The sequence below is a fragment of the Micromys minutus genome (genome assembly GCF_963924665.1).
Source record: "Micromys minutus genome assembly, chromosome: 6".
Lineage (NCBI taxonomy): Eukaryota > Metazoa > Chordata > Mammalia > Rodentia > Muridae > Micromys > Micromys minutus.
Window position 1 is genome coordinate 1,218,305 of NC_137975.1, and position 15,165 is coordinate 1,233,469.

The 15,165-nt window shown below is 40.5% G+C and overlaps 1 protein-coding gene across 1 annotated transcript in view; it reads right to left on the reverse strand.

Moving 5' to 3' along the window:
• Positions 1-366: 366 nt before the first annotated feature.
• Positions 367-15,165, reverse strand: part of PLA2G4A (phospholipase A2 group IVA) — a 143,802-nt gene continuing 129,003 nt past the window's right edge. The window contains exons 16-18 of the mRNA XM_080917585.1: positions 11,689-11,884; positions 10,199-10,356; positions 367-793 (exon numbers count right to left, since the gene is read on the reverse strand). Of these exons, the coding sequence (XP_080773711.1) occupies positions 662-793; positions 10,199-10,356; positions 11,689-11,884 (486 nt within the window). The 3' untranslated portion in view covers positions 367-661. The remainder of the gene's footprint in view (positions 794-10,198; positions 10,357-11,688; positions 11,885-15,165) is intronic.

Genomic DNA, 15,165 nt, shown 5'->3' on the forward strand with positions numbered 1-15,165 from the left:
CAGGTCAGGCCCTGGAAACTCAAGGACAGCTCCCTAGTTTACACAGTGATAACAACAAGGCAACCCTGTCTCACACAAGGCAGAAGGACCATCAGCAAATTGTCCTCTGACCTCCGCACACCATAATGGCATGATCACATTTGCAATCATACATATAAACAGGCACATATACACACACATCATATAAAGTCCACTCACAGAGAAAAAAATTAAGTAATAGAAAAGACTCAAGTTTCCAGTGATAATTTGAATACCAAAGTATTTATTTTTTATGTGTAGATATGAACATTTAAATAAAAATAGTGTTGTAATATGGCATTAACAAATCTAATTTAGAAAAACATTCACACACAATGGGAAGTCACTTTTACTGAGTTAAACTATTAAATATTTTAAAAAAGAAAAGGATATATATCACAGGTAAAAATGTGAGGAATGTTTAAAATACAATATATAGCCCTATACTTATGTCAAAAAATTCATACTCTCAGATACTGTTGCTAAGTATTACATAATCTACACCATTTTCACCTAACACACAGCTAAATCCCCACAACTCTGAGTAGCAGCCAGTCTCTTGTGCATAGTAAGATGATCTCTCATGTGCTCTGAACTCCACTTGTCATGGAATTCGAAGGGCTTGCTTGTTCTGGCACAGAGACTACGATGTGGGTTTACTTAGGAACTCCTTGTTGAAGAATTTTCTTGCCTCAACATTACTGAGGGAAACAGAGCAACGAGATGGGTTCTGTCTTCTGTATTCAATGCTCTCCACAATGGCGTCCTTTATCACCTGCCAGAAGACACACAAGATGAATGATGAACCCAGTAAAAAATCTCTAAAGCAATGATTCTTCCGAGCACAGACTGTGCAACAATGATTCTTCCGAGCACAGACTGTGCAACAATGATTCTTCCGAGCACAGACTGTGCCAGATTTCAGCACTACACTCTTGTGAAGATGTGTGGTTGAGAATAAAATAATCGTAACAAGGTAAATTTGCGTTCCTTCTATTCTTCACCAGGAAGTGATAATAGGACAGGAAACACTAAGCTGCTAATTTGTGTCTTTAAAGTTAAACGGAAGATGGGAGACCACAGAGGAGGAAGACGTCCTCTAGTAGAGGCATTGCTGGAGAATTCTCTTGATTCACACCAACAGCCGGAGAACAAGTGTCACACGATACTTTGTGATTTCCCCCCAGGAAAAATACTTTGCTATATCCATCTAGAGTTATCTTATGCTGATCCACATTAACAACAATGAGAGGTAATACACACTTTCTGGTATGAAATTAACCTCGTTAGGGATTTTAGGAGAGCAGGAAATTTGGATTTGGACAAAGTCATGACTGCAGTTGAAGAATTGCTTTGGGAGGTCGGGGAGAAAGCTCAAGATAACTCCCCTAATGCTGTAGAGTCCTGTCAACATCAAAAAACCTCAACCTTCTCCTAAGATTTGTCAACAGGATAGATGTTTGGGGCACTAGAGGCAGAGGCAAGTTACAGAGCTACTCCAAAACCCCTTTATACTCCATGGGACCATTACATTGGGTTAAAGCATTGACTATATGCGTTCAGCTCTACATAGTGAGGAGGAATGTTTAGAAAGTTTAAAATGCTCAACACCCATGACCTCCTCCCACTCAGACCCACACACAGGGCTTTTCCTCACCCCATGGGTCACTGAGCAAATGTGTCCCAGCGCCTAGAACAGAGATGAGAGGACTCGGTTATGTGAGCATGTGCTCAGTATCCAGCAACTTCACAGCCCCATTGGATAAACCTCTGTTTTTCCAGAGTGGCCAATTAAATGTGCTGTCACATGACCAAAACAAACAGCAAAGAAAACAGAATGTATCCCAAAGAATTTGTGTCTTTCAAACGGTTAAAATATGTTGTCAGTCTCTGCTTATAGAAACAGACTCAAATATTACTGAGTCTTTTAAGTACCTACTGACACAGTCCCTTTTCCCACATGTGAGGGAGACATAAGTAATTCTGTGCTCTGGGTCTATTACAAGGACTTGAGTCAAAGGATTCCTTGACTCAGTCCTGTCCGGGTTATATGCAATAGATGGAAATTAGCCCAAACTCTTCAGATTGTTTCTTCTTGAAAGATTTATGTTTTTATTTTATGTGTTTGAGTATTCTGCCTGCATACAATGTACCATGTGTACGTAGTGCCCCTGGAGAGTGAAAGAAGGAGTCGGATCCCTTGCCAATATTTACCGACAGTGTATGTTGCCAGATGGGTGCTGGGAACTGAACCTGAGGCATCTGAAAGAACAAATACGCTGAACTGCTCGTCCATCTTTCTCTAACCCTGCTTCTTGTCTTTAAGACAGGAATACCATTATTAATCTTGGCTTGCTGAGAATTGGAGAACATTGCTGTGAAGTCCTGTGGACAGTGGCCGGCACATAGATACATCCTACCACAGACATGCACTCACACCATTGCTTATGACCTCTGTGTGATAAAAGTCAGGAGGATACAAAACATATAAGGAATCAACATTGGCAAGGATGGGCTCATTACACTGGGTAAACCAGCACATCAATCCTGCTATGCAAATTACTTTTAACAGTCTCTGTCTTTCTAGATTCAGGCTTGCAGGGATACCAGTTAGTTCTGCTCCTTCAGACCAGCCACATATGCATCCCCTTGGTGCAGAGAAGTGCCAAGTAAAACTAACCACCCCAAATGCTTTAGAACAGAGGAGACGCAGGGAATAGTACACTCGTAATGACTGACTGATGCTAATTCTAGGGAAGTGAATATAGACACACACACACACACACAGAGAGAGAGGGGGGGGAGGGAGGGAGGGAGAGACAGAGACAGAGACAGAGAGGGAGGGAAGGAGGAAGGGGGAAAGGGAGGGAGGGAGGGAGGGAGAGAGAGAAGGAGAGGGAAGGAGGGAGAGGGAGGGAGAGAGGGAGCAGAAAAACAATGTTCCAAGGCAAAGGTTGTTTTATGCTCAATGGGTAGACTACTTGCCTAGTGTATATGGAGCCCTGTGTTCAGTATCTTAACACTATGAGGAAATAAAGAAAACAGAAAAACTAGCAGTGTTGGCATTACAAGTTAGTGAGATTAGCAAAATTTAGCATATTATCTATTACACATATAAAATATATATGTAATATACCATTATAATAAATACTACACACAACACACACACACACACACACACACACACACACACAGAAACCCCAGTGATTGCATTTATATCATTTGGGATAAGAATGTGCAACTAGAACCACTAGGTGGCATACGAAACCACTAAACAGGCTCCTGAGGCCTCAGATCACAGCTACAGCTGCCGGGGAAACTAATTGCTTTCATGTGAAGAAAAACTCAGTAGTAAGTCACTTGTTAATTGTAAAGCCTTTAGAACGCTACATGATAAATCTGGGTGTATCTAAGATGTCTTCTGCAGTATCAGTATCTTTCTAATGTTTTTTAAAGCCAGGAATGATCTTAGACTGTTTATAGAACTGCTTATCTTCCTCCAGGGAATTTCAAATCCTCCCTTCTGGGTTTATTCTAGTAAAAAACCCAGTAGGCTAATCCTCTATATCCTCACTGCTTATCTCAAATATGACCCATGCCTTCTTTTACTACACCATTCAAGAACTTTCCAATTTCTTTTGGAAAAACTGTTCCTTTCATTCTTCAGTGCTATGGGCAGATAAAAAAAAAAAAAAAAAAAAAAAAAAAAAAAATACAACTTGAAAAATGAGGTTTCCTTCTTTTCATCAAAATGAATGATTTTGGAGGCATCCCACTGAACTATCTGTAGGCAAATGTGGAATACTTATTGTATCAAATTAAAACAGCAGTCCTAGAGAGAAAGGTATGGTGTATTCTTACAGAGGAGACACACCTTTAGAGAGGAACGAAGAATTTCCAGTAAAAGAAACAACCACGACTTTCATAAAAACAGCTGTGCATTTCCTGACTGATGTTTGATTTCCTGTGAGTCTGGAATGTCGTGAAAACCGGGACTGTTGGTGTCGGATCCCATCACTGAGACAATGGGAGGCACATAACGAATATTTTCAAAATTAATCAGTGCCCAAAATAAAGCACGGGGAGAATATGGCTGGAGTTAAACTTGCGCATGGTTTCCTAAGCAGAAGGGGTAAGCAGTTGTCTTTGTGGATAACCATATACAGCTGAGAATGGAATGCTGTGGCATACAGAAGGCATATGAGACACATGGAAACGGCTGGCTTGGCTGGAAAAACAAGTGCTTGTAGGACACGTGGGGAAGAAATGGTTGACAAAAGAGTGGGGAAGATTTATGACCTAAGCTCAGTCCCCACTCTAAAACTGGGGCTTCGGGCTTTTTTTCCTAGTTAATCTATTACTCAATTCTGTGCCTATAAATTAACACATACACAACACAACACACACACACACACACACACACACACACACACCCATCTATCCATCATGTTTCTTAGGCTAACTTGAGGAATATTTAGGAGAAAATATTTGGTTAGTATAAAGTATTCATATTTTTTATTTGTTTTCTGTTCCTTTTTTTCCCCCTGAAACAGAGTTTCTGTAACTGAACAGGTGGCACACTTAGGATCTTCTTGCCTTAGCTTCCTGAGTGATAAGACCACAGCCTGAGCCTTTTGTTCGTTGGCTGTTCTGTCCTCTGTGTCCCTGAACAGTGCCTGGCACAGCTCATAACAAAGACACAGTCAATTGACACACCAGTGAGAAAAGACGAGGCCTTGTGCACCATGATATTGGGGTTCAGAAAAAGACACCCTCAAATGAAAGTCTCAGAAAGGCCTTGGAAACATGTTCTCTTGTCTATTGCCTCCTGGTCCTTTCTTTACCCTCTTTAGGCAAACCAGGGCAAGTAGCGTCTCTCTTCTCTAAAGGAGAACATAGGCGTTAGAACTCCAGTTGTTTCAGCCCCAAGGTCTGAAAGAAAGTATTGGCCTCACTCCCACCTTTTGGTCCCCAGAAATTGTCCTAAACAAATGCTCTGCCACATCTGATGGCACGCTCTAAGACCAACCCACCCCCAACATCAAAACACGCTCCTTCATACCCAGAACAGCATGCTACACAGTCTAGAAAACATTCAAATGAACAGACTTCTCTGGGTTCCTCTCAGAATTAGACCCTCCACATTCAGATCAAACAATAATATTTCTATATGTTTGTCCATGCATTCCAAAACCTAAAATTAAAAAAAAAAAGAAGGTAACTCATTTTAGAACTCTGAACCTTTGTTCTACAGGATCCCATATTGTGCAGAGCCACGCTCTAATGAATCCATGAGGTTTTTCTCTACTTGAACTACATTTTGTTTAGGATATTGGCCAGGATTGTATGTGATGTGCCGAAGGAACCACTGTCTCCCTTCCCCTGCATCCCAGATAAAAATAGATCAGAATATTCAATTTATAGATTACTTTTTGCATATGCAAAAACTTTACTTTGTACCTAGCCAGTGTAACTATAATGATAAAATGCGATTAGACTAAAAATTAACTAATAGAACTTATGACACATACTTCCCTTATAATACCACATACTTTTTAACATGATGATGCTTGACATCTGCTGCCATCTTGTCTCAGTCTAGGTACATCTAGGAGATAGATCTCTGCGTATATTTCTGACCAGTAAGCTGAGTGTAGTGGGAAGAGTCAACTAAGAAGAGGGCAGCAGCATCCCAATGACTGTGGCCCTCACCACTCTGTGACCTTCAGTGCTGCTTCAAGCCCCGGAGTCATACCGTCACCACCATCATGGATGGTCACCTCAATTCATGAGCCAAAACAAACATCTCCTGCTTTCATCACACAATGAGCAAGAGAAGTAACTAATGAAAACCATCTGAATTTTAAGGGGATGATGCCCACTGGTAAGTACATATAATGAACTTTGTGAGGTATAAGAGTACCAGAATCTGCTTGAATTTGCCTACTGGACTAATAACTAAGTAAGGATGGAAAAGCAACCAAGTCAACGGGTACTGTAAAACAAACCTCCAAACACATTTTCTCTCCAGATCAAATGGTGGTTTCCAAGTGTACATGCTACATGGGCTGTAAACAGGCTTCATGGTCAACAGCTCTATCTACAAACAGTGGTAATGTTCATCCTCAGCTTCACTACATTCAACCAGTTGATGACTTACAAAACTAAATACATAAATATACTATATATTCATTTGGTGGGATGATTGATATTCCCAGAGAATAAAAGATAAATGTCATGTTTTTATGGAGTTCATATTCATAATTATAAGCAGAAAAGAAATAAAACTTTTTCGTTATATTTGCTGTTTCAATTTCCTGAGTTCCTATTATGTCCTAAGTCTTTAAGTTACTTGAACTAAACCCCTAATCCTATGTAAATGTATCACCATTTCCCCTATGATAGAAGAAAATAATCTACCAGTTCAAGGTCACCCAGTTGGGAGGCAGCTGAGCAATGACTAGACACACAACTTTGTCTGAATCCAAAGCCTCTGTATACCACATACCACACGTCCGACAGTCTAACTCACTATACCCTAAGTTTCTAATGAGGAAAAGAGAATACAAATCCCACAAAGTTCCCTCACTGTGAAAGCATCGCGGCAGTGTTCATTGTAAAGGAATTTGGGAGGACTGAGTCAGCACAGAAAATTGATGCTAATGAAAAAGCCAGACTGCTGTCAAAGAGTGAGCCAAAGCAGAGGCACAGCACTCTAAAGGCTGTCCTCACAGAGGGACCAGTGGGAGTCCCCAGCTGTTGGCTATTCAGAGGCCTTTTCAGATCAAAACTAGATCAGCAAACAAATTGCAAGAACACACCGTAAGCCACAGTGTCTCTGGCCACGAGGTTAAAAATTGTCTTAGGATTTGGTAGATTAACGACTTTGTGTCCTGTTTTATTCCAGTTTATGCTATGGGAAAACCACTCTGACGTGTTTGCTTACGTGTTTGCCCATGTCCTGCTCCACTCAGAGGGTCTGGCTGGGAAGGTGCTTTGATGCATCATATTCTCAGGCAAACCTGAATAATTTTTATGCACTACTATTTACCAATAACATTTATGATAGAATGTGTTTATTCTTGGATAAATGCAATGCAAGAGGTCGCAAAAAATATCAGTAATAATAGATTAACACACACACACACACACACACAAGGAGAGAAAGAGAAGCATAATTCACCTAAATGTAAGTCAAAATGGCTATTTAATTTAAGAAAAAGCATTTACTTAATGTCTACACTGTCACTGCCCATGGAGCCTGTTCGTATGGTAAGTCATTAACACTTTCACTGTTTCATTTGTAGATTCTCCATGCACTTCAGAACAGCAGGAGATTGTCACACCTAGCTAAGCTTATCATGTTTAAGTGGCTTCTGTTTGCAGGGAACTTGTTTATGCCCTAACTGGTTACACATAGTCACACTGCCCCTGTAATGAATTCCTGCTTTCAAGATGAAGAATGCAAACCTCTGAAGTTTGAGTAGCATATTCAGTTACAAGTGTCCAGTGGTGATGCGAATGAGAAAGGTTCCCAAATGCTCATTTATTTGAATGCTTGTACCTTAGTTGGTGGAAGTGTTTGAGAAGAATTAGGAGGCGTGGCCTTGCTGGAGTACATGTATCACTCTGGATAGGCTTTGATGTTTCAAAAGTCCATGGCATCATCAGTTATCTTTCTCTCTGCCCTGCGGTTGTGTCTCAAGTTTAGGCTCTTGGTTAATGCTCCAGTACTATACTTGCTGAAATGTTTCTGCCGTGGCAGCGATCACAGAGCCATCCTCTGAATGCTTTCTACTATAAGTTGCCTCACTCATGGCATCTTCTGACAGCACTGAAACCATGTCTAAGATGTGACCCATCCTTTATATGATGATATTACAATACCCCGTCTTTGACTCTAAATGTCAAACCTCAAATATTAGCAGGAGCTATAAAAAATGTTGGTTGACACAAAAGTTGGTAAGTAGTTTAGACACTAAACACGAAATCTGTACAAGCTCAAACCAGACAAACAGCTATCATAGGGGACGAATGGTTGGTTATGAAGTTCTAGCTCTAGCTCAAGAGCTACGGTAACTGACAGAAGTTTTTTTCTTTAAGGATATTACTCTTCCTAATGGAAGGTCACACAGTCAAGAGAATATAGTTGGTACTAACTGGACTTGGCTTACTACAAAAAAAAAAAAAAAAAATGAGATGCCACATTGGGTGTGATGGAATTGGGATGTGCATTTGGGAAGAGTTTGAGGGTAACACTGACTATCATAAAAATGTGATGTATAAAAATCTCAAGTTTTATATATATTGAGTATATTATTACATGTAATGCTTAGTTCATAGTTTGTGAAGACACAATGTTTATTGATCAATAGTCGGGATGGTTGTTTTGGAAGTCGGTCTATTTTTGTCCAGGTTTTAAGTTTTTCATGTCTGCATCAAACAAACTACTTTGAGGAATGCTTGAAAAGTATGTACGTGGTACTATACAACAACTCACAGCAAATGTTTTATCAGATTTAATATAAATAGAAGCTGTACATAGCAAGAGAAATGTAGTTGCTTAAAATACTTGTGTATGTTTATTTCTAAGGGGATATTTATAGTTCATACAACTCTAGTTCTTTTCATTAAAGGCTAATTTACCAACTTTAACAGATTTTACCTCAAAAATTATATGACTCCATTCGTTTCAAAACAACATGTTAGGATCTCCTTAGCCCTCTTTTCTTTCAGTATCATCCAGCTTTACAAAAAAACAGCCCTACTTGTGAGCTGGAAAGATGGCTCAGAAATTAAAAACACAATTTCATTCCTAAGATCCATTCCTGTCACCCATGTAAGGTACTTGATGATTGTCTGTGGCTCCCACACCATGGACATCTGACACCTCTGGCTTCCGAGGCCATCTTTGCTCATGTGCCCCTATCCTACACACCCACATAAAATAAAATCTAAATAACATAAAATACAACTCCATTTTGAAAAATTCTCGTTCCTGTGTCACAAAACTCATGTCTCTATTTTCTTTAAATTTTAACCATCACTACAGAAATAAGGTAGCATGAGTTTTTAAAAATATTTTAAATACTCCCATGTAAAATTTATTAAGCATGTGTTAAACAAATCATGTGTTGCAACTTTTGGTTCTTACATTAAGTATTAGTCACTACATACTGGAAAGTATGAGAAAAAGCAAAAAAAAAAAGAAGAAATTAAAAAATTTATAGGAACTGAAGTGTATTAGGAATATTTTCATATTGTATTGATTTTTAAGCATTGTGGCCACCATGTCATGATCACATTTGACTCTAACTGTCTCAAGGGAAACTAACTAGGCAAGCAAGCAGACTGATGTATGTCAGTTGTTAGCACACATCTAGGTAGGTTCCGCAGAAACAGCACAACCACGTCATCTCCTCACAATCTTCATAATAGAAGTCTGTAATTCATAATACACATTTGTTCCTAATCTCCAAAAGGCCACCTAACCAGGCATGATACACAGCTAATTCTCTCTCATTGCTCAATTTCTTTCCCAAGGTGCCAAATCCAATGAGCTCAGCTTTCATAGGTAATAGTAATTGGTTGAATGCTTTGATTTCGGCCCACAAGCTGATATCAATCACACAAAAGCACTCTAGAAGCAGTGCATTTAGTACTAAGTAATCTCACAGACAATGACTTTCAGCAACAGATAGGTTAGTGATAAGGATGTTTGAGAAGTCTTTGCTTCCGAAGTCTCTCTCACAAAGCTCACAGGCTCTTTGAAAGGCTGAAACGCAGGAGGCTGGAGTATTTGGCAATAATATCAAGAGCTACAAAAACCGAACGTTGGAAACCATCGGTAAGACTTCTGCAATGACAATGTTCATGGTTCCACTCTCTCCTGCCATATACTACTCTTCCCCCACTTCCCTTTCCGTAAATCATTTTATCATAAATAGATATAATACATATATCTAGAAAGCTGGGAAAGAACACTAGCTTCACCAAACAATGTATAAAGTGTGGGTTCTGCTTAGCCACAGACAGTGATGTCCTTATTTGTGACTTTAGTGTCCACTAGAGGTTAGTGTGATCATTGAGGAAAACAAGGCACCATGTTTTGGGTATGGTCACCTCAGAGCCTTGTGTAGACTAGTGACTTTCCATGTTATCGGCTGTGGGAGACACTCACATCAATGTTGTTCAGTGTGTTGAAGTACATCAGATCGTGTAGCCTTTTGAATGCTTGGTTTGGATACTGGAAGTTGAAGGTTGAAAATGGCGACTCGGGGTCATCAAAAATGTCAAAGTCAGCCACTTCTTTCTCTTCCTTGGTTTCCCTTAGAACACCTGCATGACGAAAAGAATATGAATCTTGCTTTGTAAACTTCAAAGATGAATCTCCAAAACATACAAAAAAGCCTGAAGACAGCACTGAGAATCACCAGAAAGCCTGTGGTTAAAAAAAAATAATAATAACCCTATTTCCTAGTCAGCCACAGTCTAGTGGGAAAGATACCCAGCTTCCATGCCTGCTAGTATATGGGTGGGAAGGATGACCCTGTATCCTGGGTGCTCTGCACTTTCTCAGATGGGTCATGCTCCTCTTTGAGTAGCTGGTGTACTCACATGTACTATGTTGTCTGTCTCCCTGCCCAGTATCACTTCCTCACTCCCTTACAAATAAACCATTTGCACTTGAAGTTTGTTCGGAGAATTTTTCTCTGGGGAAATTCCATCCAAAACATTGAATCCTACTCAACCATCAGAAGTTCCTGTCCTTACCAACCTTTTGGTTTCTCCCCAAGAACTACCAGTAATAGTCTATTATCTAGGTTGCTTTCAGTTTGAAATCAGGGTTTCAGTTTGAAACTATGGTGTCAGTTTGAAAACAAAAGCTGTCAGGCAGCCTTCCTTTTCTAGGATAAGGCTTGCCTCACAACTCCACTCCCACTTCTCCCTTACAATGCTTGAGAAATCCAGGAATAAAACTTCCCTATATCCTATCACCACCCACTGCGTGAGTGTGTTCGCGTGTGTGCGAGCACGCGCGCGCTCCAGTGTGTGTGTGTGTGTGTGTGCGTGTGCGTGCATAGAGCACCATACCACCGTCAACATGCCCAAATCTCTGATCTGAGAAGCTAAGCAGGGTCTGGACTGGTTAGTACTTAGATGGGAGAGGTCTTCTTTGGTTAATGAGGCTCTTTTAGGACACACTAGTGTCTACCTCTAGATATAGTAAAACAGAGTAATTATTTCTTGAACTAGATCTGCTTGGCTGTAGAATACAATGTGGAAGCCCAGAATGATCAGTTATGCTGCCTTTTTAGAGAGAGTTTTGTGATCAATTAATATTCCCAAAGCATTTTTCCATGACTTTGTTTTCCAGGATTTCACAAAGGTGAAAGTCAAACTACTTAACATCTCTTATGAATTGGAGACCTATCAAACCCAAGGCTCTGGTTCAGTTATAGCTTGACACTCATCTTTCAGCTTCTCTTCTATGAAGAACATGAAATGTTGGGGTAAAAAGAAGGAAGGGCTTGGGCTCCTAGGTCACTGTTGTCTGTCACGGTAAAAGGAGTACACATTCCTCATAGACATAGTTCATGGGACAAGCTCAGTAGATATAATAGCATCAAGTCATCTTGCCAGCCAGACTTCAATTTTACGGAAACATACCTGGGGCCTTGTACTTTCTGAAGTTGATGTTGGCCAGAACAAAGTGGATAATGGTTGGGCAATCCTTCTCCACATCAGGGTTCTTAGGTTTAAACACATAGCATTCCTTTAATCCTTCCCGATCAAACACATAAGGATCAATCTTGGGAAAGGGGAGCTTGTTCATTTTAGCCCACTTCTCTGCCAGCAGAAGTTCCTGCAGGGAAGAAGAAGATGCATTTAGAAGTTTTCAGTCTTCATTCTTCAGCTGGTCTGTCCACTGTTCGACATCTATTGGGTATTAGTATCTGCCAGCAGTTGCTAAGACAAAAACAAAACAAAACAAAACAAAACAAAACTAAAAAGGAAAGGAAAAAAAAGAAAGAAAAAAAAGAAAATCACTGTTCAAGGGCTGTTCAAATCTCCAATATCTGTAAAGATGACATTTTAAACAACATCATTACACCAGTTCTCAACAAAGGCTTGCTGAACAGCAGGCATCTAACAAATGTATTAATAAACTGAATTGAATAAGAATGTACTAAAGAAAAAGATAAATGGGTCCAAAATATTTACAACCTGAATGGGTTTTGGCCTTGGACGGTTAATGATTTTTGCCGTGGAGAACGGGAAACCCTGAGTCTGGGTTGGTGTGTTGCTGTTTTGTCTTATTGACACAGCTTTATCTGAGAAAAGGGGACCACAATTGACAAAACACCTCCGTTAAAACCAGCTGTAGGCAAGCATGTGGGAGCCTCTTCCATCCTTCCTTCCTTCCTTCCTTCCTTCCTTCCTTCCTCCTTCCTTCCTCCTTCCTTCCTTCCTCCCTCTCTCCCTTCCTTCCTTCCTTCCTCCTTCCTTCCTTCCTTTCTTCCTTCCTTCCTTCCTCCTTCCTTCCTTCCTCCCTCTCTCCCTTCCTTCCTTCCTTCCTCCTTCCTTCCTTCCTTTCTTCCTTCCTTCCTTCCTCCTTCCTTCCTTCCTCCCTCTCTCCCTTCCTTCCTTCCTTCCTCCTTCCTTCCTTCCTTTCTTCCTTCCTTCCTTCCTCCTTCCTTCCTTCCTTCCTCCCTCTCTCCCTTCCTTCCTTCCTTCCTTCCTTCCTCCCTTCCATCCTTCCTCCCTTCCTTCCTTTCTTCCTTCCTTCCTGTCTTCCTTCCTTCCTCCTTCCTTCCTCCCTTCCTTCCTTCCTCCTTCCTTCCTCCTTCCTTCCTCCTTCCTTCCTTCCTTCCTTCTTCCCTCCCTCCCTTCCTTCCTTTCTTCCATCCTTCCTTCCTTCCTTCCATCCTTCCTTCCTTCCTTTCTTCCTTCCTTCCTCATTTCTTCCTTCCTTTCTTCCTTCCTTCCTTTCTTTCTTCCTGTCTGTCTCTTTTCTTTTTATATTTCTTGCTTTTTTCTTTTTCTTCCTCTTCTGCTTCTTCTTCTTAGAGACACGGCTTCTTTCCATAACCAGGGCATTTTCTTAATCAGTGACTGATGGGCCTAGTTCACTGTGGTTGTTGTCTCTCATCTGTAGGCACTTGTGAGGTTTATGAGAAAGCAGGACGAGAAAGCCAGTGAACATTGCTCCTCCACTGCCTCAGCCTCAGTCCTGCCTCCAGGTTTTGGCCTTCCGGCTCCCTGGATGATAGATTGGAAGCTGTACAATGAACTGAACCCTGTGTTCCCAAAGTTGCTTTGGGGTCACAAAGTTTCATCGTGTTAATGAACACACTAAGACACTCTCTAAGTGGATTTTATACATGTCCTATCCATCAAAGTGTTAAAAAAACATATCAATTAAATTATTTTACTAAGAATGTGTTTTCAAGTGTGGCTCACCATTACTATAATATCAACAAGGTATAAGATCTTGTCTAGCTGGTAAGATTTCCTGTAAAGAAAAAACTTTTTCAAAAACGCAGGTTGTTTTTTGAGTAGCTACTACACACAGATTTAGAGCTTGTGGTGTTGGATGTTCCTATTTCATTGGATTTTATATTACTATTAAATTGGTTTTTAAAACAATGTTTCCTTTTGTTTTATTTGTAATTGTGCCACAGATGTATGCATGTTTTAAAAATTAACTAGGTTTATGTGTATATAATATTTTAATGCCTTTAAATTGGCATTTTGGATTCTGTTTACACAAAGGAGACACAAAGCAACCTGAGACTTCAATGCATCATGTCTGTGTGTTCAGTAAGAAACCCCATCTCCAAGAATATGAGGAGAGCTGTTGAGGAAGACATTGATATGAACCTCTGTCCTCCACAAAGAGGGGCAGACATGTGCAGGTACACCACCTTTTCATGTGCACACACTCAACATGAACACGTGCATACACCACACCCGCACACTCACGAGTCCACCATACAAAACGTAAATAAATAAAATTTAGGACTAAATTTAACCTGGGAAATCACTGTGGAAAGTTATCAAGAAAAAGTAGGCCTCATTTCTTTTTCTATGTAGTCTCAGGGGCCAGAAAAAATAAATGGTTATAAAGCACCATGGTGAAAAACCACAGATTGGGCACAATGCCTGAGTCCAAATGTCAGTTCTGTAGCCTAGGGCATTTTCTGCACTTAATATTCCCAGCTATAAAACAGAGAGTGCATTCTGAATAAAAGGAATTACTTAGACACTCATCCATCACACAGCAAAGGCTATACAAAGATCCAATCAATAAAGAGAAATAAAGAGAAGAAAACAAAGAACAAGAAAGAAAAGCAGGGACCGTATTAGAGAGATGTTTAAAGAAACGAAGTTTTGGGCAAACCACTACAATTTTATGATTTTTAAAGCTATTCTTGACACATTGATTTAGTCAGTACTAATCATTACTGGCTGAGGTCAACAGTAAGTGTAGTTCAGTGGTTCTCGGTAGTACAGCTTCTAGACCCTGTTAGGCGAGGGACATCGGTCAAGTGGCCTTTCATATTTAAAACCATCAGAGATGCTTTGGAAAAGTCACACACTTCCAGAAGACTGGGCCATATGCCTATACTATTTCTTCAGTGTATTTGCTGACTTATCCAATAAATACTATTGAGTCTCTCACCATGTCTTACGCATTTGAAGTTTTGGTGTGTTTAAGTCAATGAGGTAGACTACTGACAGTAGTTTAACAGTTTGGGGGAGGATGGAGGCAGAAGGTGGCCATGTACCTGGGATGTTAGGTTTGACGGGCCTCCACTGAAATTGGCACGTGCTAATTATTGGATCCGAGAGCAGGTGCCTAGACACCGGGCGACCTTGTGAGGTGACCTAAGATAGGGGAGTGACTCCCTAAAGTCACTGTGGGGATTGTGAGCTACAGGATAGCATGGATCCTAGAGGGTCACTGCTGTCCCGCCTAACACTTCCCTGTTTTCCATTTCTCAGCGATTTGCTTTCTACTCACTAACCGCCAATCTCCTCACCGTGCAGCTGCGAGGTGAACTTGGAAAAGACAGTTTTCACAACTCCTCATGTTTCAGAGAAGTCATGCATGAGCTTTACATGCATATGTGCTTATTATGC